At 45.5% G+C, this 27,094-nt stretch overlaps 1 protein-coding gene across 1 annotated transcript in view; it reads left to right on the top strand.

Annotated features, from left to right (window-relative positions):
• PTRH2 (peptidyl-tRNA hydrolase 2) overlaps window positions 1-24,513 on the top strand; it is a 29,182-nt gene extending 4,669 nt beyond the window's left edge. Inside the window, exon 2 of the mRNA XM_085649402.1 lies at window positions 23,893-24,513. Within this exon, the coding sequence (XP_085505528.1) occupies window positions 23,914-24,432 (519 nt within the window). The 5' untranslated portion in view covers window positions 23,893-23,913 and the 3' untranslated portion in view covers window positions 24,433-24,513. The remainder of the gene's footprint in view (window positions 1-23,892) is intronic.
• The last annotated feature ends 2,581 nt before the right edge of the window (window positions 24,514-27,094 follow it).

Raw genomic sequence — 27,094 nt, 5'->3', positions numbered from 1 at the left:
GAATTCAGCAAGATAGGGTGAGACACGGTGTCAAATGCTGCGCTCAAATCTAATAAGATGAGCGCCATGGTCTCACCCTGATCTAAGCATTAACGTAATTTTTCAGTTACTCCCAAAAGGGTAGTTTCAGTAGAGTGGTGTTTTCTGAAACCCGATTGAGAGGGGTGCAGATATCCAGATCTTTCAATATGAGTGGTTAAGTGAAAGTTGACATGCTTTTCCAGGATTTTAGAAAATACTGGTAGAAGTGAAATAGGGCGGAAATTCGCCAGGACCGAAGGATCGGCATTGGGTTTTTTCAGTAGGGGAATCGCCATCGCGTGTTTCCAATCCATTGGAACATGTGACTCGCGTATTGAAGTATTTAGGAGATCTCTACAGAGTCCCAGTATGGTAGGGGAAAGTAGTTTTAAAATATTAGCTGGTAGGGGGTCCAAAGGGGAGCCTGAATTTACCTTGGATAGACAGTATTTAAATGATTCCTCATTAAGGAGAGGCCACTGTGAAATTTTCACTGTGTCAAAATGGGAATCCATTTGCACTGTGTTAGGGGGGGCATCCATGTGCCTCATATCGGTGTCGGACAGATTTGAGTCCTGAGACAAAGTGGGAACAAATTTACTATATATTGTCTTCACTTTCTCGGTAAATAAATTAGCAATGTTGTTGCATTTGGTAACATCCAGGGCAGGGGGTACAGGAAGAGTGTTTGCGCCGGACAGTTTTTTAACCATTGAGAACAAAACTTGAGGTTTGTTCAATGAGTTAGTAATGGTTTTGGAAATATGCATTGCTCTTGCTGCCTTACAGGCGGCATGGTATTTATGAAGGGCTGTCTTATAGTCAATTTTACAATTGGGAGCATAAAGTTTTCACCACTTCCTTTCTAAAACTTTACATTGTGATTTTAGAATCTTCAAATCTTCATTAAACCATGGAACTGGGGTGCGATGGGAAGAGCAAATTTTCGACGAGGGGGGCAGACAAAGATTTATAGAGGAAAATAACCAGTTTGATATTGCCTTATTTAAAGGGGTAAGTGGAAGTGTCAGATCTGGGAGATTCCCTTCAAGAAGATCATTTAACGTGTCTAGTTTCAACTTATGTCAGGGTCTCTTATTCCTCGATTCACATATTGGCCGAGACACTGGAGAATCAAAAACCTTAAGTTGGAAATAGACCGCATAATGATCAGACCAACTTAGGGGCAGAGCAGGGCGGTTGCATACAAAGGAAAGATTAGAAAAAATAGGGTCTAGCAAGTGCCCTGCTTGATGTGTCGATCCCTTGTTGTGGAGAGATAAGCCCAGGGCTTCCAGGTCGGCTAGAAGAGTAGAGTTATCCGAACTCGTTAGATCTTCCAAATGAAGGTTGAGATCGCCCAAAATCAAAAAATTAGCGGCGTGTTGAATGAGAGGGGCAATTAAGTCTGGCAGGGAAGATGACCAAAGTTTTGCGTAGCCAGGGGGGCGATAAATGAGAAGTCCAGAAATAGTGAGTTGCGGAGAAATAGCAAATTTAAATAGAGCGGACTCACAACCTGGGAGGGATTGGGACTCAAATTTACAAGAATATATCGATTTAAAAATAATCCCTATTCCGCCGCCTCTTCCCGTACTCCTGTCACTCCTGACAAAGACATGATCAGGAGGAAGAGCCTCAACAATATCCGGCCCAGAGCCATCATGAAGCCAAGTTTCAGTAAGAAAAAGGGCGACAGGTTTTTTTGAATGTAAAAATTCATAGATATGAGCCCTATTTTTAGGGAGAGAACGACAGTTTAAACTCCAGAAGTGAAAAACCTTGTCTGCTCCTGGAAGTGACATATTCTTTGGAATAGAGACTGAAAGCCTCTGGCGTTTTTTCAGGCGAAGGCCAAGGGCGAAATGGCAATTAGCACATACAAATCTTTGTTGTAGACATGTAGCTACGGTACATTTTGGAGAGGCCAAAACTCGTAAAAACCTCAAGTTCGCGGCAGAATATTTAATAATATTAGGCCTTGCAATGACATGCGAAGAGAGCTTACCTGGCACTGAGCACGGCAGGGCGCGAACAGGCGCAGACGGGCTTGCCTCTGGCGCGCCCGCTACGCGCGCGGGCTGCGCGCTTGCATCCGGCAGTCCAAAATAGAGGCCGGTGCAAGCTGATAGGCTCGAGATAGACTCGCGAGTCACGTGACCCTGAAGGAGTCAGTGACAGAGCGCTTCAGATCAGCGCCATGTTGGGCAATGCAAAATAGCAATGACGAAAGGTTAAAACAAAGGATCAAAAGAGTTCCGGTGAATTTCTTTTTTATGGTGCGGGTCAGCAAGTAACAATCATACAAATACAATTTTTTTAAATGGAAGCCAGGTAAACTGATCACTTGGTCAAAGGTTTAGTGGATTCACTCAGCCTTTTATCTTTCTGTGGTCAATAAAATGAGTACCATTACCACTGAGTAGGAGAACAAATATTCAAACTGTCAATAATGCCAAGGGACCTTCTTTTCAGAGTGGGGTGAAAAAGTGCTCTACAAATATGCCTAAAGCTGGTAATGCCTATTAATAAATACCTTGGATGCCCTAGGATATGATGACTCGCCTCCCTCCACTCAATTGCCACAGCACAAACTGACAGTCAAGTCCATTCACAAACTTGGTGATGCAATTCTTACAGCTAAGAGTAAAACTCAAACGTCTAGCAGGCAGACTATCTAGATATATAAAACGCCTCAAAGTCAAGGAAATCCTGCTCTCCATTAAAAAAAATGGCATAGTTAATAAATATGTGCAAGACCAAGGTTGTCAGCTTGGGCATCAGGGCCCTGCCACCCTGGGCATCTAACTCCTCAAGCCCTTTCTATCTCCTTTCTAGCACAAAGTATGCTCCGACATGCAATCACGACCCCTTTCCTAGTGAACCAAACAGATAGAGCCAGGATCCACCTCAGCAATCCTACCTTACTTAAGACCTAGTACAAGCCAAAGGCACTGGAAATCTTAGCTCGTAAATCTGGGAATGTCAGATTCCATAGGTGTTGCGTGGGAACACCCACAGCAACACCCATAGAACGCCCCTTTGACACAGTTTTCTGCGTGAAAGGGGCACACATTTATAAGGCCATGAAAAGCCTCGTAAAGTGGCTTTACGTGGCCTTATAAATAAGCAGTGGCACATTGCGCCACCGGAACGCAAAAAAAGGTGAAGTTCCAGGGGCACAAAAGTGCCGATAGGGCGACTTCCAGTACAGGACTGGGAGGGGCCTGCTGTAGGAGACTGGATTGTTTTCATTCTTTGATGTTTTTGTACTCCTTTTGTAAGTATAATTTTGAGCCTTATTTGTCTTTGGGGATTTCAGCATTATTTACTAGGTTGTTTTAAAAAAAACGACTGTACCCCTGGCATGCTACATCACAGCAGGTCTCCTTCTCCAGTACCTGAATAGTGATGGGTGGGCTTCGCCATTCAGATGCAGTCATACAGCTATACAACCACCTACAATAATGTGTGGGAATTTTAAGTGTTTCCTTAAACACTAATAAGAATGTGGTCCACTGCACTGGTTAGTTTGTGCGATTTCAAGCAACACTGCAGTGTTGGTTCTTTTGCTGATCTTTACTTTTCATATCTAACCACTATGAACCTTTTTAGGCCTGTGTTTTTGCTATGAAGTGTACTTTATTGGGGTTATGATACCATATGTTGTCAGCATGCATCCTCACGGGGTTTACGATTCAGTATCTTTTGTAAGGTTTTTAGGATTAAAATCTTATAACTATGCATCTCTTTTGGGCTTATAATTGTTATCTTCCAAATGATCATCTTTGCACGGATTATAAGGTACCTAATCCAAAAGTGCATGTTGGTGCTGATTAATGATGTGGTATTTCCCCGTCTTAAAAACAAAAACCCAACACTTAGCCATCTTTTCCAGCTAGCTATTGCCTGGTATCGCTATTTCCTTCCTTTTCAAAAATATTAGCAAGATTGGTCTTCAACCACCACTCGCTATATTTATCCTCTAACAACCTGCTTGACCCCCCACCCCTACAATCAGACGTTTGTACCATCCATTTCCAGGAAACCCTTCTGTCACATGTAGCTAATTTCACCACTACTGATCGCCACAATCCTGTATAACTGCCATATTTCTGGACATTCCTGATGGCTAAAACATTATCTCCCTTTAACACTACTCTCCTCCCTTCAGTCACTTTCATTCCTGGCGTAATGCACTCCTGGTTTACCTCCAACTGCTCTTTTTCAGTCACCCAGGGCTCAAACACATCTCTGCCCACTTCTCTCCTAGAGAGTCTAACAAGCTTCAGTCTTTGGACATCTTCCTTGCGCTTCATGCACCACCATACCCCACCTCAATAGTGATCTAATTTTCTCCTTTGGCTTTTTATCTCACCCATATGCTGATGACACCTTGATTTGTCTTTTCCAAATTTCATGCCGTTGCCAGAAGTCACTTGGACGATTATGTTAGAGGAGACCTAAGCACATTTTATAGGCTCAAAAGGAGGTGCAAAAAAAGAGAATGTTGCATTGGATTAAAAGAAAGTAGTCCTCATAATAGAGCAGCTTAACATCACATAGAAACAAATAATTTGTACTGTCTAGAAGGTTATATGCCCCAAATGCAGAAGTAGTGGCAAATACCCTACGCCCTGAACAGTGTAATGATGGCAATTGTATGAGACCAGGATACCTCAGCTACTTCTTTCAGCCCTGGTAATGACACCACCAGCACTTTAACTCACAGACTTAGGAAATCAACTTAAGTGGACTCACCCTGGTGTGGCAGCTTGCATGATATGGTGGAGAGGTTGGAACAAAAATGGTCTGAGTATTAAGTCTTTTTGACAAGAAGGTGGCAAAATCCTTTGACCATCTCAAGGGGAGACATTTTGAGAAAAGAGCTTACCAATCATTCCTACAGCTAAGGGGATGTTTAAGGAAGTTGAAGCGTTTGTCAAAGGGGGCAGAGATGGCACACACTAGAGGAAAAGCATAATCCTGGTGGCTTCGGATCTACTGGTGTGGAATGAAAAATTACCTAGCTTTCATAACGGTAAGGTTCAATTCTATTAAGGACACGGAGGCGAAGATTTGGCATTATCTATCTTCTTTATTTGACCAGCCGCCTTTTAGTAACATATAAACAACACTAGGACTACACATCGCATGAGTCCTCGGTAACACATCAAGTTCATGAACAAACAGCAACGGTCCAATCATGCGGCTCCTGCTTCCGTATCTGGGAATGACCCTTGCTGGACCCCCTCTTTCTTCCTGCGACAAGGTCAACAGTGGAAGTTCAACCCTCTTGTTTCGAATACTCTAAACCTATGAACCGAGAAAAAGGAGCCATAAACACTGCTTGCGGCAGATGGCCACAACGGAGTATCTCTAAAGCATTAGAGTCTCTAAACAGCTGTATAGATAACAGAGCATCTTACATGAAACCGTCGAGAGACATGGGGAAAATGATTACTTATACCTCAACGTAGAATCCATCAATCCGGGGGGACATGAGTTATCACAGGAGTACTAATCCTTGCCTCCATGTCCTCAATAGAATTGAAACTTTCTGTTACGAAAGCTAGGACATTTTTTATTCTATGGCAGGACCCGGAGGCGAGGATTATGCTAGTTTAAAGCTTATCCAGTACTAGGCCCCAATGGAGGAGACTGGATCAAAGTAAAACCTCTTTAAGATTGAGTCTGAAGACCAGTCAGCCGCATTTAGGATATCCTCCGAGCGGGCTCCCAGCGTGAAAGCCTTCGAAGCCATTGCACCTTTTGCTGAGTGCGCTCCAAAAACCGTTGTATCAATGCCTGCTTCCAGCATGACCCATCTCGTGATTGTTGAGGATGAGACAGCCCTGAAGGGTTTCCACAGTGCGATCAGCAGCTGCTACTTCCCATGAGATCGCAAATCTGCTGTCATGGCCTCATAGGCTTTGATACAGCGAACAACACAGAGCTTGGAAACATCCGGAAATGCCAGATGGGAGATAACTCGAGACTGGCACTTGGTGCGTCGGGTAACAAAGAAGGTGACTCCATCTGGGGTAAACAAATGCCCAGAAATATCTAGGGCCTTGATATCTGAGACACGTCTGCAGGATACCAGACATAATAACATGGCTAATTGAGAAGAGAGCTGCTTTCGTGACAAATACTTATTGCTCGGCCATTCAGACAACAAGTACAAGACTTTTATGAATGTCTCAGAGGACTGAGTATTTCGGTTCTGGGGGAAGAGATCAGCTAATGTCTGCAGCAGTTTCCTAACTAATGGATGTTCTCCCACCGGTAGGTTTGCTACTGCTGCAAGGCCTGCTGAGATCGCAGACCGGAAGGTATTGACTGTGCTATACGCTAGACCCTCGGAGGCCAGAGAGGCTAGAAAATTTAAGACATGGACAATGACTGCCCCCACGGGATAAAGACTCAGTTGAAGGCACCAACCCAACCAGCGTGACCAAGTCGATCGGTACCGCTTAACAGTTCTATCTGACCAGGCACGGGAGAGGTGGTCTGCAGCGCTTCTCGAAAGGCCTGGGATTTGCCATAGAGAACGGTAACCCTCCACCCCATGAGTGGTAGAGAGTCGTTTGCTACCAGAGGGTGAGGATTGCCGGTCGGATCGCCCAGGAGATGAGACAACGGGAGTAGACGGATTGGAAAAGCCCAGGAAAGATCCATCAGAATTAGAAACCAGACTTGCGATCTCCAATGCGGGGTGATCACCACCAAGTCCGCCCCCTGACGTCGTACCTGCGTCGTCAACCTCATTATCATCGCAAAGGGTGGAAATGCGTAGCTGCTCTCCACTGCCCAATTCTGCAGGAAGGAATCTGTGGCCACCGCTCCCAGATCTGGTCTCCAGCTGAAAAAACGGGGCCGTTGATGATCGAGGCGAGAAGTGAACAGGTTGATCGTGAAAGGGCCCCAGAGATCCTGGAGGGCCTGGAGCATTGGGGGAAACAATTTCCAAAGGTTCGAATTGCGTGGATTGGGCCTTGTCCAATGAGTTGAAAGTAGAAACAAACTTGCTAAGTTATTTCACAAATGGGTCGCCGGAGAGACCCCCTTGGGCTACCGGCCAGCTTCCGATGTAGCTAATTCCCCTAGCTTGGGATCCAGTTAGCAATGATCTGCGCCTTTCTGTGGAAATGGCGCAATTTACGTTGCCAAGGAAAATTATTGCTCTCTGAGCCCAACTGGAGAGGACATCTGGGAGGATGAGAGTGCCGGACGCCTTAGCATCCTCCGCTATATCGAAAATCTTCAGTAAAGGACCTGTGACATCTAGGAGATTATCTTGGCAAGCCCGCCAAGAACGGTCAATTTCTTTTTTCGGGTCCTTCATGTACTTTAGTTAGGAAGGTCGCCATCCGGGCATCGATCTCCGGGGTGACTGCTACTTTACCCTATATTGAAGGACGGGGGCACTCCATCCTAAGGCGGTAATGCACCTCCTGGTCCAATAGCTTCCGCAACCTCTCTGTCACATACGTAGCCACTTTCTCACAGGGCACCCATTCCGAGGAACGAGCATGAAGAAGCTCTTCGGGATCTAGGAGATCTGATTGAGGATCCCTGGAAGGATCCATTGTCGGGCGATTCTCCGGTAGCGGAGACTTGGAGGGGTGCCAGGATCGATCGTGATCCGAATCTCCATCAGAACCTACTGGAGAATCATCAGATGGGTGGGCAGGGGACGCCGAACCCTGATCCTCCGGTGGCGGAAGGTCTTGGGGGGGGGGGGGGGGGGGGGGGGGCTTCCGTCGGAGGGGCATGGGTCTTGACTCCCAAGAACGCCTGCTTTAGCCTGTCGAAAGCATCCAGGTCCACGCCCTCTTGGTGGGGGCATTTGCCGGGATTTGCCTCTGGGGAGGGGGGGGGCTGCTCTGAAGGTTTGGGGCCTCCGGAAGGTCTTTCTTCGGTGCGAGGGGTTGTGACAGAGTACTGCATAACTTCCTCCTCCTCCTCGTAGTAATCATCAAAACCCTCCATGAGGTAAGTATCTCCAGGGGTATGAGGAAGGTAACCGGTAAGGTGTATAGGTAAAAGGGATCAGTGCGGCTTGGATTAGCCAAAAGGTTCAGGAAACACGTAGGGGGAAGGGCAAAATCTGTTTGGGGGGGAGGGGGGGTCAGGCAACTCGAGCTAAACTCCTCTATGGGCCTTAATAGGACAATCACACTCCCACCAACTCCCCAGGGTTAAACTGGCCTAGGTGGTCCACACATACACATGCCCTTTGAATCAATGGGCTCTCAAACTACAACAGCCTGGTATCGTCTGCCACTCAGCAGGAGCAATCGCCTGCAATCCCTACCCTGCGGGGTGTAATTAGATAACCAGACTGGCCAGGAAACTGACACTCATAGAGACGGAGACGCTCCGCACAGTCTTGAAACTGACGCGCCTTCGGTCCCGCGCTCAAGAGTAGTCGGAACGTCCTAGAAAGGACAAAGGAGACGTGCCCTTTGGTGGCTTGCGTACCTCCGCGCACTCATCCCAGATTCTCAGATCCAAAGTCTGAGGAGAGAAATAACGGCCGCGTAGGAGCGCCGAAGCGCTCTCGCTGTCCTAAAACACAAAGCGGTAGCTTCGCGGCTTGCAACGGAAAAAAACCCAGTTAGATTAAGGCACACGTTTCATGTCCGACAAAGAGTCGCAAAGAGACATAGAGGCAGTTAACTGACGCTGGCTGCCAGCAGCGAAGAACAAGCATTTTCAATGCAATAGGTCTCGCATTTGTGAGAGTTTAAGCTGTTTGTATTGTAAATGACAATGTCTTTTATTTGTGTTTTTAAACCCAACAAACATATAAAAGCACCCAGTGCCGCTAAGACACTATGGTAGAGAGCAGACATCATTCCCAAATGGATACCCTGCATTTTAAGGGTGCTATTTCTCGGCACCCACGACATGATATCCACACCAGGTAAAAGCCACGTGTTGCACAGACAGTTCTGCAGTGAACTCATGGAAAATTCAAAGTAATGTGTGCCGGCAAATTCTGGAACACTCCATCACCCCAAAAACAAAGATTGCATTGGTGGCAGCAGATCAGCATCTTGTGCAGGTTACAAGCTATCTTGGAACGCACTTTGATATGGCCTCCAATGAACACTTGTCTTCCCTTTTACTTCATTTCATTTTCCGTACCTGCCCTTTCGAATACATTTTCTGTCACTTAATACTAATGCGAGTATCAATGGAAGGTGCAGGACGAGGATGGTGCTATTGATTACGTTTTACATGTTTGGACAGAAGAGGAACCTCTCAGGTAACAAACATCTTTCAAAGTCCAGTCTCTCACGTCAGAGTTAGAAACAGTAGAGGCCAAACAATCAGAAGTCAGCCAACATAGACGACACAAATGTTCATAAAAGAACAGACACAAAAACAAGATAGCGCCTTCTGACAGATCTCTATCAATCTTTAAATCAGCATGACACATTCCTCAAAAATAAACCTGAATTATTTTTTAAAAACACCTATTCTCTGGCAGTGAAAACTTTCTCAGCATACAAAGACCAAGCCCAGCTCCGACAGTATCGAAGCAAACTTACCTCTCGCACCATTGGGTTCAGCAAAGCCCAAGCTTCGCTCACACCACAGACCAGATTCGATACTTGCAGCTGCAATATAATCTTTTCTAAAACGCAAAGCATAGGCGCAGCAGATGCCAAGCAAGCGAGTGTCCTCTATAAACAAGAGGTTCCTTCGAACGTTTTACTCCTATAGCGCAAGCAGAGTGCAGGTAACGGTACTACGAGTCTCCTTCACACTCGGAACAGACGCACCACAGCAGCATCAATGCTAACTGCACACACACAAAGCAGACACCGCACAGCAGTGCAAGAGTCCCAAAAATAAACAGAGAAGATGGGTTGAAGACAGCAGCAGTGTGCGCTACCTTCGAACAGAACGGGTAGCACACAGACCACAGCACGGCAACCTTCACTTGCACATGAAGGGCAGGCAGGAGCTGGATGCGGGCTATGCATCACGGAAAACATTGGTGGTGATGAGGGTGCATGTTTTACCACCGCAGAGAACGAGGTCATGAAAAGATGTACTCCAAGTGCTCCGTGGGTCAGGGGTCGAGGCCTCTATGGAAGCGGGAGGACATGTGCAAGTGCGTGCGTGCGTACAAGAGCCACCCATTTCAAAATGCCTGCTAGTTTGATAAATTGGCTTCCAACACAGATATCGGGACTGCGTCCTATTTTCGCATCATTCTGAAGCGGCCGCTGCCATGTGTTTTTAAGGCAAAACCTAACTCGTTATTACTGAATCCAGCATTTCGTCCTTCAGCCCGCTTCCTTTCCAATGGATCTTTCGGATGAACACACATTTCTTGAATTCTGAACATTTCTTTCAGCTATTGGTGATGTTCATAATCACACAAGAATGCAGCGCTACTGCACTTCACGTTTTCCTTTATCCAGTGTTCGTCATTCTCGTTTATTCAAGCACTGCCAATTCGGGAGATGATGAAACGTAGCTCCAGCGTGACCAAAAATAACACATAATCACCACCTGTCATTACCCAAACGAATAAAGAAAACCATCCCTTACCGAGGAAGCTCGCGCTAAAGCTTTCCATTTTTACCAGACGCTCGCCCTGCAGTCATGAGACGCCAGCGTGAGCTCTGGAGATCCCGCTAGCTGTGCCGGCCGCCGCGCTGCCCGCCGGTGGGTGACAGACGACGGGCGCAGGCGGCAGCAGATACAGGAGGGTGGAGGACGACTCTTTCTCCCCCCCCCCCCCCCCCCCCCTTGCAGCCCCACACTACTGGACGAGTGCACCGCGTCTTCTTTTGTTTTGTTTTTTTAAAATCTATTTTTATTGATTTTTTTTTTCACATACAAACATCCTGCAGCTATTTTACATCATTATTCCTATGCACTTTTCTCGACTTTTTAACATTATCTGGCCTTGTCCTGTAGTTAAACTTATACGGCGGAATACTCATTGTACTTTCAAGCATGTGCTTCCTGCTACTGATAATGTCCGTAGTATGCCAGTTTAGTTTAGTGGTCCATTCAATTCTAGCCTTTGTGCCATTATTGCAATCATTGCTTGCATCTACTCTACTAACTATAACGCCCTCCCCTATGTCCCTCTCCAACCCTCTCCACCGGTGTGTCCTTCCTTATCGCAATTAGCAAAACAGACAATAGTACGCAATATGTCATTGGGGAGTGCCTCTTCTTTGCAACTGGACTAAGTAGTCTGGTCCAGTTCAATTCCATTTTTGCAGCGACGCCTCCCAAAGGTGCTAGGAGCCCCACTATAGTCCCTCGATTAAGGATGCGTCTGTTGGCGTATCTGTTGATTCGCCATCCGACCCAGTGTCAGGTAGCAACAGCAGCACAACCATAGCCTCCCATGCTTTCACAGCCTCCAGCGCCTTATAATTTTGGACTCTCCTAGCCTGCTGGAACCGTACCGTACTCTCACTGGCTGCCCATTTAGTTAGTTCTGCCTTCCAACGGTCAATGCTGGGACCCTGCTTGAATTTCCAATGCATCGTTAACTCCCTTTTGGCCAATAGCAACCCCAGGTCTAAAAACTCATGATTTTCGTCCTAGCCGTATGTGGGAACCAGTGTAGTATGCACACCCCCATGTCTGGCTCTATACGCCTGTCCGTTATCTCACATAGGGCATCTATCACTTCCTCCCAATATGTCCCCAAGTGCGGGCAACTCCACACCATGTGCATAAATTCCGCCTCCTCTGAGTTGCAACGGGGACATCTGGCTGTGTCGACATTAAAATACTTATTTATCCTGCCGGAGTCAAATACGCCCTATGTAAAAACTAAAAGTGGATAAGCTGAAAGCGAGCATTGCGCGTGCTCTTCCACGCTCTCTCTACTATCTTAGACCACGTTGTTTCAGGGATCTCCCTACCCAGGTCAGCCTCCCATTTCCTTTCCAACTGGCTGAATGGCTGCACCCCCTCAGCCACCTGTCGTCTGTATTGGCATGTTATAGCTTTATAGGTCCCCGCTGTCATCACCACATATTGGCATGTTAAAGATGTCTGCGGCTCCAATAACCCTCCTCCCCAATGGCGTTGGATTGCAGTCACGAGAGCTGAATGTAGTAAGAAGTTGCCTCTGGGTATGCCATATCTATCTTGCAGTGTCTGATGAGGTAAGAGAACGCCATCCTCATAAAGGTCCTCCATCACTTGTAGCCCCTGTTCCTCCCATATCGCCAGTGCTGACCAATTCCCCCCCCCCATGTGGTAGGGCTGTGCACATACCCAAACGAATCTCTGGTGCGTAAGGCCTAATAACCCCACCCCTTCGTTGACTCTGTATCCAGCACAAGCGCAGCGTCCTCTCCTCATGGTTCAATGAGCTACGCCTAGGTCGTTGACGCAGTATAAGAAATGATAGCACGTGGCGTGGTATCCACCGGCCTGTCGGTCCATCTGGGCCCCTAAACTCTCTTGCCACCGCTTGAGTAAGCCACTGCAGTTGGGCTGCCAGGTAATAGAGTTCAAAGTCTGGAACCACATATCCTCCCTCAGCCTGGGGTCGCATCATCATTGTTAAAGCCACCCGCCTTCTGCCATTTTCCCCCATATAAATACCCCCGTCGGGGATCGGAGCGTTTTGAATACGGAGCCTGGTATCCAAATCAGCAGTGTCCTAAAATAATACAGCAGCCGAGGTAATGCTACCATCTTCAGTAGTGCCACTCGGCCCGCCACTGATAGCGGCAATGTGCCCAAGAATGCTATGCTCCCTTTAATTCCTCGCAGCGCCCTACCCACATTACCCTCTAGCAGGTTCTCTTGCGTATGATATATATATTAGTCCCGAGATAAGGCAAGCAATGAGGTTCCCATCGTATTCCTCCCACCCGGATAGGGATCGCCGTCATCTGCTTCACAGGAGACAGGCAAGTCTTGGCCCAGTTCACCCGGGGCCCCGACACCGCGCCGAACGTATGCAGCAACGCATTTGCCCCCGTCAAAGCCTCTTCTGTAGTGGCCAGAAACATGAGTAAATCATCCGCGTATAGCGAGATATACTGCATGTCCCCGCGCAGCGCCAGACCAGCATAGCACTTCCTGGACCTGGCATGGGCAGCCATTGGTTCAATTGCAAGAGCAAACAGCAATGGGGACAACGAGCACCCCTGTCACGTTCCTCGCCCAACTGAGCAAGCTAATGAAACAGTCGCCCCGGTTCGCACTCGGGCCGTCGCTGAGCTGTAGAGTATCTGGGTCCACTCCACGAAGGCCTCGCCCAGGCCCATCACTCGCATAACCCGAAATTGGAATGGCCACTCCAGTCTATCAAAAGCCTTTTCAATATCGACTGAAAGGACCGTTGCAGAAGGCACCATACTGTGGTCCTCCTCCAAAATACGAAGTAGCCGCCGCACGTTGCCAGATGTGTTACGCGTGGGAATGAAGCCCGTCTGGTCCTGATGGACTAACTGTGTCAGGCATGGGAGGAGCCGGGCGGCAAGGATCCTGCTAAAAATGTTATAGTCAGTGGTCCACATTGAGAGTGGGCGATATGCTGTCATGTCAGATGGTTCACTCCCAGGTTTCAGCAAAGGGATAATATTAGCCTCTCGAGTGGTCATCGGTAACTTCCCCACTTTCCAGGCCTCCTGATACTTCGCCAATAATCATGGAGTTAAGCAATCTACAAACGCAGAATAAAATTCTATTGGCAGGCCATCCATCCCGGGAGTCTTGTTACGCGCCATATGCTTAATCGCGTACCAAATCTCTCAGCGCGTAATCTCCTGCCCTAAAAGGTCTGCCTGCTCCCCCTCCAGTCTAGGCAAAGGCAATCCAGACATGAACTCCCCTATCGCATCTTCATCGTGTCGTAGTTTACTGCGATGGAGTTCAGTATAGTAGTCCAGAAACAAGCCATTTATCCCTCGCTGTGTGTGCACCAATTCCCCCGTCGGTACCATCAATCCCAATATAGGTGTCCCTCGGGGGATCGGGTTAGCTAACCACGCCAGCAGTGCGCTCGCCTTATCCCCCTCTGCATGCACCCTCGCTCGATATGCCCTGTGATCAAAAGAGCGTCACCGCTCCACCTGAGCCGCCACCGCCTCTCTGGCCTCCAAGACCTCCTTCTGTGCCCCCAAATCCTCTGGTCACGCCCTTTCAGCCTCACGCAACCTGCGCTCTGCTGCTTCAACGTCATTTAATAGCGTTTTCCACACTCCCACCATTTTGGTAATACATAGGCCCCGCACTACTACCTTGAAAGCATCCCACTCCATTGCCACTGTTGTTGTTGTGCCCTCATTTTCAGCAAAATACTGACTCGTACCCGTTCCAAGGTCCTCGTAGAAGGCTGGATCTTCCAGCGCTTCCGGTCGCAGCTGTCAGGTTGGTATCACAGCTCTCTCTCGGACCCATCTTATCTGTACCAATAGTGGGTTATGATCCAACACTGTCCTAGTGAAGTATTCGCTATGGAGAACCCTGGAGTGGATGTCAGATGTGCATAGTATTGCATCAAGTCGCATATGTAGCTCATGAAGGCCAGAATAATAAGAGTAATCCCGCTCCTCCTGATGATGCTCTCGCCATGTGTCTACTAGCCCTCAGTTAGTCTGCCATGCGCAACTAGCCTTGGAGATTCTATGTATTAGAGCATCAGGGAGCAGAGGGTGGGATCTATACATCTCTGCAATCGAGTTAGTCTCCTCCCATTAATATCGAGCCGGTCAGGTAGGGTGCCAATTTCCCTGACAGGCGACCAAAGAAAGAAACCTGATCCACATTTGGAGCGTAAATGCTACCCAGCGTCACATCTTCGCCATTCAAGCGACCTGCCACCACCACAAACCTCCCCTCTGGATCCACTAATTGTTGCATCGGTTGGAATGGGATTCCCGCTCTGACCCATATCAGTACACCCCTAGCGAAAGCCGAATAAGTCGTGTAAAACAGTTGACCCTCTATCTACGCTGCAGCGCCAGCCCCTCAGTCCGAGTGATGTGTGTTTCCTGGTGAAAGGCTATGTGGGTTCCCCGCCTCATCAAGTAAGCATGTACCTAATGGCGTCACAGCATTGTGTGGAGCCCCAATACCTTCCAGATAACACATTTCAAATCCAGTATCGTACCCATGCTGCAGCCAATTCCTCCTGAACACTTTCCCCCTACATTGGAACACACCGGTGGATCTACCTACCCCAACCAAACCCCAAAACTGTCCCCAACTCCCCCACCCCAGAACAGGCGCTACGCTAGTACCCATCCAAATTTATAATCTCCTTGCTCCCCCCCCCCCCCTCCCCCTCCCCTCAACCCACCCTTTTCTCAACTTTCAGAGGTTCGGGTGGGATTAAAGTGCCTTGATGACCCTGTTCCAACCTGCCACATGATTCGAAGCGCCGACTCCGAGACTGCTGATGCTGTGCAGGGTCCTCTGGAGCTTCCGAGATGATCGGGAGCCGATGGGGGGAGGGAAGGAGGTAAAGTTAAAGTGTGCCATGCTGAAACGCTGAGGGAGGAAAAGTGCGCCATGCACTGAACCCTGAACGTGTGCACATCTCCTGTCCGGGCCCTTGCACATCTCCTGTACCCCTTCGACAGCAAAATCGACGTCAATAGATCTCGCAAGCGAGCAGCGCATGCGCTGTCGCTAGGTGAGACCTAAAAAAGTGGGTCCAGCCAGGGTCATTCCAAGATAAGGAAGCAGGAGCTCTCCTGATTGGACAGTTGCTGTTTGTTCATGAACTTGATGTGTTGTTACTAAGGACTCATTGGATGTGTAGTCCTTGTGTTATGTATATTTTATTAAAAGGCTGCTGGTCAAATAAAGAAGAAAGATCATGCCTAATCCTCGCCTCTGGATCCTGCCATAGAATTCTGGTGCATGCAGCATCCACTGGCACCTAGAAAATAAAAGAAGCAAGGCAGGAGGAACTGTAATTGACACTTGGGGAAGGAAAAAAATTACTTTTTATAGATTAGTGGAGGATTCAAGTCTGAGCGGCCAGAGAAGCTAAACGTGACATTAGGGTAAATTGAATAGATGAGTGAAGTAAAGAAGTCAGATGTATGGTCAAGACATATCATTTGCAGTTTTAAACAGATTATATCAAAAGCTTGAGAAGCAGAGTTAAATGGTTGTGAATATAACTCCTAAAAGGGGGAAAGGTTGTGGTGGTAACCGATGGTACGTTCACATGTTCTAGTTCTGTGTAAAATTGTATATCGTATGGGAAAAAAATGTTTTTTTTTGTTCTACTTGGCTCAGGGAGGGAGTCAGCTGTGGCTCTCTTAGGAGACTCAATTTAGCTCAAGTGCCTAAATGGAGCAGATAGAAAATGGAGGGACTTTGCAAGAGCAGCAGGGTTCTAAATCATTCAAGACACTGGAAAACAAGTATGGGGGTTGGATATAATTACGTGATGGAAATACCCACATCGATAGAATGTCGACAGACGAAATGCTTAAGCAGTTTGATACACCCCTCCAGTCTCATCCACCAAGAATAGAACCTTGCAACCCTTCATACCGCAAAAAACTGAATCGGATTCTAGTGTTCGATGGGAAGATTGAGAAAACCGTATTCTGCACTGCAATGCTATAATATTGTCAGATTGTGCGCCGTGAAAAAGACAAAAAAATAACAATAAGAGGCTGGAGACAGTGGAATGTATTGGACATAAAAGCGAACGTGAGGAAATTGACTGGACAATCTAGCGATGATCTGATTGAAAATAAGAGTGAACTAACAGATATATAGTGTTAATAACTGACACCGATGGCCAGAAAGGATTTATTAGCGCAGCACACATTTGTATTGATTTATTCTTGTTTAGCTCTTATTGTATAAAATTTACTGCAGTTTCTTTTTTTTATTTTAAATGTCAAATTGGGTTGATCTGAATGTTCAGGTATATATGAGTCATGGGAATAAATTAGGCCATAAAGGATTACATTGGGAAAAGATGGCAGATGCATTTGAAAATCCTGCTTTTCGAAACGATTGAATGTGAGAAACTCAGTTAAAAAAAGGTCTGTTGAATTCTCCCCCTCCCTCCCCCCAGGTAATTGTGTTTTTATCCATGAGGTACAATCTTCTATCACTTCTGAAATAAATTCTGTATGTAGCACAGGAAAGGCTAAATTGGAATGCATGTACACCAATCTATCTTTGGGTACTCTACAATGATTTGAGTAGTGGTATTGAAGTACGTAAGAGATTAAAATTACACTTTCGTATATTTATACACATATGCTGTATAGAGTTAGTAGTAAGTGGTAAGTGTGTGTGTATATATATATATATATATATATATATATATATATATATATATTCACTGAAAAAACCATAGGTTTCACACATGTTATAGTTAGCTGGACATTTTACTGATAAAAAACCAATGAAATTCCCCCGTTATAGTTACTGTAGGCAACTATAACTCGCGCGACCGTAATCCTCTGCTGATGCTAATACTGTATTTAGACACTTATTTGCCCATGTCTTCTTCCATTAAATTTTAGCTATACATATATTACAAATATTTTTTTTTCATAAAGACACATATGTCATCAGCAGAGGATTACGGTCGCGTGAGTTATAGTTGCCTACAGTAACTATAACGGGGGAATTTCATTGGTTTTTTATCAGTAAAATGTCCAGCTAACTATAACATGTGTGAAACCTATGGTTTTTTCAGTGAATTTGCAAGGTTTTTTAAATGCTAATTCCTAACTATAACGTGTGTGAAACCTATGGTTTTTTCAGTGAATTTGTACGTTTTTTTAAATGCTAAGTTACTTTACGCCATTTGTGGCGTGCGCGCCCACTTAACGCAGTTCGTTCCGTGCGCGCACGGTGCGCTTCGCGCACCGCGTGCCCACGTTACGCTAGATGGGCCATTAACGCACGATGCGCTTCGCGCACATGGAGGACATATGATGAGCATCGTTGTGACAGGTAAAATATATGTTTTGTTTAGCTCTATTAAGCCATGCACAAAAGGTGCCCTTCGGGCACCTTTTGCACATGGGGTGGGGAGAATGTGGATTTTTTTTTTATTATTATTATTTCTTACCGTACGGTAAGCGTAATCGGCGAAATTTTCGAAAAAATTAAAATTGCCTTTTTTCACTTGGGGGATCGTTGGGGACTCCCTCGACATGGTTAGGTGCTTGGGAGCTGTGTAAACAGCCCCTTTACATGTTTTTGCACTTGGTTTTTCAACCCCCTGTCAGATTGCGAGAGAGAAAATGGTGGCCGCCGCTTCCTGGTTTCGACCGATTCGAATGTTTACTAAGATCTAAGGGCCAATCAGAATCGCGCTCGCGCACGCCACCGTACGCGTACGGTAAGCGCACCGTAAGCGCACCGTAAGCTGGCTCAGATATATATATTGATTTAAAGGCTATTTTCTCAGAATCTACTGAACAGATTTACACCAAACCTACAAAAGGCACTTCCTTGACCTGAGGACTACCTCTCTGCCAAATTTCAAGTAATTCTGTTCAGCCGTTCGGGCTGTAGCTGTGTCTAAAGGTCCCATGGAAAAATGCATGGGAAAAACGCGTTTTGGGACCCCCCTTTTATCTCAGCCCCCGCTTGACGAATCCCCCCGAGACTTTCAGGGTAGGAGCGGAGCGCCCCACCTATTTTGAAAATTTCGCGAGGATTCGTCAACCGGCGCCAAAGTTATTCAAAATAGAATGTTGCGGATTTCCTATGGAAACGTGGTCCTAACTATAACTACCTACTGGCGACCGCCAGTAGGTAATATATATATATTTGAAGGCAGTCGCTGAAACGCGTTGACCGTCCATGCCCGCACTTATGGTGTACTAAATAAAGCACTTTTTAGATTGAAATACCTGTGGACTCTCTCTGGTGCTGTGGAGACTTGTCGAATGGTGAGGATTGGTGAGGAGTTTGGTTGAAGATATATATATATTCACTGAAAAAACCATAGGTTTCACACACGTTATAGTTAGGAATTAGCATTTAAAAAACCTTGCAAATTCACTGAAAAAACCATAGGTTTCACACATGTTATAGTTAGCGGAAATTTTACTGATAAAAAACCAATGAAATTGCCCCGTTATAGTTAGTGCTGGCAACTATAACTCACGCGACCGCAATCCTCTGCTGATGCTAATACTGTATTTAGACACTTATTTGCCCATGTCTTCTTCCATACATTTTTAGCTATACATATATTACAAATATTTTTTTTTCATAAAGACACATATGTCATCAGCAGAAGATTGCGGTCGCGTGAGTTATAGTTGCCAGCACTAACTATAACGGGGCAATTTCATTGGTTTTTTATCAGTAAAATTTCCGCTAACTATAACATGTGTGAAACCTATGGTTTTTTCAGTGAATTTGCAAGGTTTTTTAAATGCTAATTCCTAACTATAACGTGTGTGAAACCTATGTTTTTTTCAGTGAATTTGTACGGTTTTTTAAATGCTAAGTGACTTTACGCCATTCGTGGCGTGCGCGCCCACTTAACGCAGTTCGTTCCGTGCGCGCACGGTGCGCTTCGCGCACCGTGCGCGCACAGTGAGCACGCGGTGCGCTTCGCGCACCGCGCACCCACTTTACGCAGTTAGTGCCGTGCCCACGTTACGCTAGATGGGCCATGTACGCACGATGCGCTTCGCGCACCGTGCGCACATGGAGGACATATTATGCGCTTCCTTGTGATAGGTAATCTGTTGAAATTTTTTGGGAAATTTCTGTGCTCTGATAAGCCATGCACAAATGGTGGCCTTCGGCCACCATTTGCACAAGGGGTGGAGAAAGTGTGGATAGTGTTTTTTTTATTTTTATTTTTTTACCGTACGCTTACGGTAAGCGTACGGTAAGCGTACCCCGCGAAATTGCCGAAAAAAAAATAATGCCGTTTTTGCTCTTGGGGGATGTTTGGGGACTCCCTCAACATGACTATGTGAGAGGGAGTTGTCAAAACATCCCCGTAACATGTTTTTGGCCATCATGTTTGATACATAACACTCAGTGCGGTAGACAAAATGGCGGACGCCGCTTCCTGGTTTCTGCCGATTCGAATGTTTACTAAGATCTAAGAGCCAATCAGAATCGCGCTCGCGCACGCCACCGTACGCTTACCGTAAGCGTACGGTAAGCGTACCGTAAGCGGGCTCAGATATATATATTGATTTAAAGGCTATTTTCTCAGAATCTACTGAACAGATTTACACCAAACCTACAAAAGGCACTTCCTTGACCTAGGGACTACCTCTCTGCCAAATTTCTAGTAATTCTGTTCAGCCGTTCGGGCTGTAGCTCGTTCTAAAGGTCCTATGGAAAAATGCATGGGAAAAACGCGTTTTGGGACCCCCCTTTTATCTCAGCCCCCGCTTGACGAATCCCCCCGAGACTTTCAGGGTAGGAGCGGAGCGTAGCGCCCCACCTATTTTGAGAAATTCGCGAGGATTCGTCGACCGGCGCCAAAGTTATTCAAAATAGAATGTTGAGGTTTTCCTATGGAAACGTGGTCCTAACTATAACTACCTACTGGCGACCGCCAGTAGGTAATATATATATATATATATATATATAATATGCTCACAATAAATTCAGCTCAAACCCCGCTGATGCCCCGTACAGTACTTTTTTGGATATTTTGGGCACATATATTTAGATATATATTTTTCTTTGCTGGTGTTAGAGGGATCCAAATTGGTTTTACTGTTCTGGTCCTTCCTTGATGGAACTTGTGGTCATGTTTCAACACAGAGCGAGGGGGTGGTGCCTGTTTGGTAGAGGCTCAGAGGAGAGCACCAAGTAGCTCCAGTGATCTGAACCTGGTGGGGTTGCATTGGGGTCCTCATTTGAGGTCATCAAGGGAGTGAAGGATAGCAGACGGCAGAGATTGTGTTGGGGTATGTAACTGGTTGTGTAGACAAACCTATAGGATACTTCTGCTTTATGTTTAGGAGACCAAAATAAGCATGTTTTTACTGTGCTTTTCTTTCGGCAGATGGGTTCCCTGCTAGTTGTCAGTTGTAGGCTAATATAGTTTGGTTAAAATAGTGAAGCTAATGATTTTGTCACAGCAGAAGAATGCATACATGGTGTCCAATAACGACAATGTGCAATTGTAATACATCATGGGTTTATCAGGCCCTTGGCTGTGTATAGGGGGAAGATATCGAATGCAGTGTGTGGACTTCGGCTATTAATTGGATTATTCGCATTGCTTCGTATTCTTGGGATGCACACTTAGTTTTCTTACTCTGATTTTTCCTTTAAATCTGTATGCAACAATCCCTCTTCAGATCCTGCAATGAATAATGCTGTGTTACTACATGGGACCCTATTAAAATAAACACAAGAAGCACAAAACCAGATGGTTGTGCTTGCTGTGGTTTTGCATTTAGAGAAGGATCTAGAAGATCAATTCAGTAATACGAAATGTTTCAGTGGAAATGCGCAGCGGCTTGGTCCTTCAAGAGATTCCATTTATTTGCATGGGAAGGAGGCACGTGTAAAGTCGTCTTTGCTCTAGGAAGAAAGCAGCTTACTAGTTGAGGAAAATTTGCCCCGGTTCTCTTAATTTACAGCCCAGTAAAACGTTTATACGTCCCTAGAGTTGATTTAAAAATAAAAAAAATAAAAAAAATGAAAAAATCTAAACAGCTCTTTGACCTCCTGCAGGAACGGCACTGTTACACCTTGGAGGACTCCTTTGGTCTCTTCTAAAACGGATGGGTGTGGCTCACATGAACCTAACCATGTGGTGCTGCTCTCTACACAGAATCCAGATCTAGTGTATTATAAGCAGCCAGCAGCAGCATTCCCTCATAGTGGTGCTGAAACAGAAGTGTCCTTATTATTTCTCTCTCAGCCGATTCAGCTCCTCGGCAGTCAGAATTCAACCTGACTTTTTAATTCAGGCCAACGTCACTTATTATTCTGCCCATAAGATTGCCCGAGTTTGTAACCAGGTAAAGATGGATCAATACTCTTCATATTCCCCGCAGTCCCCTTCTTTTCAAACGTGTCTTGTATCTGAAGGTTGATGCTCTGGGAAGCAAGTACATAGCCAACTGCTCATGTTTGAAATGCTTACTTTGCCACCAGGTTTTGGAGAAAAAACACAATTTTGCCAACAGCCACACACCCACCCTTCTATTTTCTCATTTGTATGTTTTCTCACCCCTTCCACTTCTCCATCTCCACAACTCCGCCAGACAACCACAGCATTTATTGCACTCTTTGGCAAATTCTTATGGACAATAACAGACGTTGTTCATCTAACACCTCCCCCCTCACTTTCTATCTTGGATACTCTTCCTGCCACTGCACATCCCCAGTATTTATCTTGTACACACTAAGAGTTCCATCTTTAATCCCTGGCACTTTTCCCCACTTCTTACCTTTCCTTTTTCCACGTTCCAGTTAACCCAACCACACATCTGAGATGTGGCCATTAGGCACTACCGCTCTTCCAAGCAGTGTTGTATGGGCATTTTGTGGAAGATCATTGTATTTACCGAGCACCTGCTTTCTTTTCCCTCAACCTGCTTTCTTTTTCCCTTCCTCCTATATGTTGTGTAGGGCTGCATTAAGCAACCTTAAGCTATTACTTTATCAATGGCTGTCATTAAGGCAGGGTTGCCATCCCCTTTGTGTTACAGTTTTTTTTTTTTACATGTAAATGGGTTGCACTTCAATAGGAGTTGCTGGTTTTGTATAATCGTACACAGTTGCCTTATCACAGTGTTATCTGATTTCTTGATATTGCTTTAAAAAGCTTTTTGTTAAGGGGAAGAGGGTTCTAGAGATAAACTATTTTTGGTTAAAGAAAGTTTTATATCGTATTGTAATTGCATTTATATAGTATTTACTACCCTTGACGAGGTGTGAAAGTGTTTCAAGACCAAAGTTAGCAGTAAATTCAATGGTTATTTATTATTATTGTAGATTTGTTAGCTATTGGGTTAGTGTTGCACCCTAAGGAAATGGAATATTTTCTTCCATTTGCAAGTGGTGATGTTTTAAGGTAAAAAGGGTTAGGTGTGACTATTCGAGTCGATGCAAGTGGAAAAAGGGATGATTAAATAGAGTTGCAGAGGCTAGATATTGTGAGATGGCAAGGATCGATTAGAATAGAAAGCAAAAATGTAGTTTGAGAGCGGGAGGAGGAAATTGGTTTATAAGGTTTTGGTATTGCAGGAATGGTTATTCAGATGGAGAGTATAGGATCTGTGTGGACGGATATGGGTAGTTTTCTTAAGTTTAGTAGCAAGTAAGGTGTCAAATGGTAGGGTAAAATCAGAGGCACCAGGGCATGCAGAAAGTGGAGTGTAAGAAGGATATCACTCAAATAGAAAAGAAAGAGAGACAATCCCTAGCTATGTCAGTTTATTTTTACGCTTTTTCTAAATGTTAAGGTTGCTTAATCTGAAGAAGTAGAACGACTAATAGTTACCTATTTTTTTTTTTTAAAACCTAGATATTGAACATTATTGCAATTGTTTGTTTGATTTTGTACTTTTTTAATATTGGTTACTCTGTTATGTGGTATGTTCATATGGTGGGTTGTTAAGTTTTTTCTGTAAAGATCTTGAGAAGCAAAAAATGATTGCGGTGTGCGTTGATCATACCGTTATGTGTTTGGATAAAAACTGGGGGAATGTGATTTTTCCTGACATTAAGTGATATCTGGGTTTGTTAAGCAGCTATGCAGATTTAGCACTGCTATGATATTAGAGGGCCTGGAGGGTGTCCTTTTACAAAAAATAGGACGTGTCCTCAGTTATTCACATGAACATTAGGACCAGTCAACTGGAAGGTTCTTGTGAGACGCTCATTCAAATTGTGTTTAATTTTGTACTTTTTTTCCCCCCCCAGATAACCAACAAACCAATTACAATGGATTATTTGTATAATCCCGGAACACTGTCTGTTGTTGCTGGTGTGACTTGTGGACTGTGCTTGGGCTGGAGTCTTCGTGGACGTTTCAGCATTTTCCCAAGTAATAAGAGACCTCTCAGTAACAACATTCAAGCAGATGAACCATGTGTCATGGGAGAAACTGGGGATTTCAAAATGGTTCTGGTGGTCCGTAATGACCTGAAAATGGGAAAGGGAAAAGTGGCTGCCCAATGTGCCCATGCCGCAGTTTCTGCCTACAAGCAAGTCATGAAAAGAAACCCAGAGCTCTTGAAGCAGTGGGAGTATTGTGGGCAACCCAAGGTTGTGGTTAAGGCACCAGACGAGGAGGTACTAGTTCAGCTACTCTGTCATGCCAAAGAAGTGGGATTACCTGTGAGCTTAATCCAGGATGCCGGGCGTACTCAAATAGCACCTGGATCTCGAACTGTTTTAGGTGTTGGCCCTGGACCTGCATCTCTGGTTGATCAAGTGACTGGGCATTTAAAGTTGTTCTGATCCTTTAGGAAGTTCTATTAAATAGGTACACACTATGAAATGGTGTATATGAATTACAAATAAAATCTAACTACATTTCTACGTCTGCTCTGCCTGAATTTGAAGCAGTTTTAAGAGCGATCTCTATTGCTTATACATTTACCCTTTATTTGATAACTTCTTTCTTTTGTTACGTAACTGTACTTTTGCCTTTTTTAATTTATATGGGTTTGTGTTGGATTTCTGTGCTCACGAGGCAGAGATTCATTTAGGTATTTTAGAGAATCTGCCTCTGTCAACCCTGAACTGTGTTCATGCCTTCTGGATTTAAAACAATCTGTCTAAGCCTAACCCCAACATTGGAAATGTTAATGTTGAGGTCTACACCTGCCCAGTAGTTGACAGAACTTTGGCCACACTAGCTTTGACGCAGGACCAGAATATCCAAACCACCGCCTCGCTTTCCACACACCCGCCAGACAACTCCGCTCCACCAAACTTGCCCTGGCCTCCGTCCCACGGATCCACAAGACCAGAACCGGAGGAAGATCCTTCTCCTACCTCGCTGCCAAGACCTGGAACACCCTACCACTCCACCTTAGACATTCCGCATCATTGACCCAGTTCAGGAATGACCTCATGACCTGGCTCTTCGACTGAACCTCCACACCCAGACGAATCAGCATGCTGCTGTTTTTACACCCTTGTTAATGGTTCAGTGTATAACCGCTTGGTCAGCCGGTATAATCTATTCTGTATTGCCACTTTCAGCAAAAGTGCAAACATAGTCCCAGTCCAGGGTGTTGAATGCTTTTTCCAAGTCCAGGACCAGGCAGGCTGCGTATGGCCAGCGCGCCGGAGCCTCATCTTAAAATTCTATGTAGCCGGTGAGTGTGGAGGGCCATAGACCTGCCCGGTATGAAACCATTCTGGCCTTTAGGAAGTTCTAATAAATAGGTACACACTATGAAATGGTGTATATGAATTACAAATAAAATCTAACTACATTTCTACGTCTGCTCTGCCTGAATTTGAAGCAGTTTTAAGAGCGATCTCTATTGCTTTATACATTTACCCTTTATTTGATAACTTCTTTCTTTTGTTACGTAACTGTACTTTTGCCTTTTTTAATTTATATGGGTTTGTGTTGGATTTCTGTGCTCACGAGGCAGAGATTCATTTAGGTATTTTAGAGAATCTGCCTCTGTCAACCCTGAACTGTGTTCATGCCTTCTGGATTTAAAACAATCTGTCTAAGCCTAACCCCAACATTGGAAATGTTAATGTTGAGGTCTACACCTGCCCAGTAGTTGACAGAACTTTGGCCACACTAGCTTTGAACTATCCCAGTAAATTCCTTCAGTCCAGATCCTTGGTATTGTGTTGGATAAAGAATCTTAATTTGATCCAACAAACTCCAGTACTGTTGTTGAAATGTGTAACTTGAGGAAATTGATCATATCTTTAAAAAACAATCCTTACCCTCACCAGGCTAGACTCCAACTGTGCCCATGGCAAATCCTTGCCATGATATTGGGCTCCTCCACTGAGCTGCTTCAAAGGTCTGATTCAACCTCTATAAGGATGATCATTCACTCCCACCTCAAACAAAAATAAAAAAAATCTCCCTTAGCCTGGTAAAACTTCATACCTTCTTTACTAAAGTTTTGCTTTATCAACAGCAGCTGTCGAGTCATGGTAAACGGTTGTACAAATGCAGATTAAATGTTGCGCTGCAAAAGTGACTAGCACTACATTGTACAGGAGTATAATGGCATGTTATTACAACCATCTCCAATTTAACTAGGAACAACGTATGTGAGCCTATAACTTCATTCCACCTATGACACATTGTAGAGACGCCCCAAGTTCTCCCCAGGGGGAGGGATAGGGGTGAAGGGGTTGGGCCGTCCAATTCGACACTAGGAGCAATGTCATGCTACCCAGGCAGGGCAATGAAGCGGTTATCCCAATATGGTTTAACCCTTCACATGTGGGGAGGTGGCAGGGGGGCCTTTACCTAGTCGAGGGAGGTGCTACTATCACGTCGGGATGCCGTGGTGTGCTAGTCTGGGCCCTCCTCGCTGTCAGGGGACCACTGGAGAGTGCACTGTAACCCGTCCCAGCCTTTGTGGGTCTCTTCGACAGACCTCTTCTTGCCAGAGACTCCACCTTACCCCATTTGATGGTCACCTCATGTTAGTGCTCTGCGCCCGGAAGCGTAGAGGCTTTCCAGTGCATCACTAACGGCAACGCCAAGTTGATGATACTTTGAGAAACTTTGTTAGGTAGGCTGGATGTAGTATGTTGAACTGAATGTACAGGTAGCAGGCGTTAAGAGATTTTTGTTGGTATGCCAGTGCTCTGTCCCATTTCTTCTGTGACAGACCACGCTCTATGCCTCGTTCCCAGTGGTGTCGCAAGGGTGACAGTGTGTTGTCGTATGAGAGAGGCCACGCGAAAGCCAGGATATGAAATGGGGCCCATTGTGTGGGGGACCTGCTTCAGGGGGTGTGGAGTGGGTTGGGTGACAGTGGTGCCCCAAATGCACTCCAGTGTAATTGCAAGGCGTCTATGCATCAGGAACTGGCCTGCCAGGAGCCCCATTTGCTCTGTCGCAGTACAATAGACAAATGGTCACAGTAGCAACAAATTTAGCAAAACCAGATAATTAATGACATTC

The sequence above is a fragment of the Triturus cristatus genome, chromosome 3_2 (genome assembly GCF_964204655.1).
Source record: "Triturus cristatus chromosome 3_2, aTriCri1.1, whole genome shotgun sequence".
NCBI classification, from domain to species: Eukaryota; Metazoa; Chordata; class Amphibia; order Caudata; family Salamandridae; genus Triturus; species Triturus cristatus.
The sequence above is the reverse complement of the archived record's forward strand: the minus strand, read 5'-3'. Positions and strand labels throughout refer to the sequence as shown.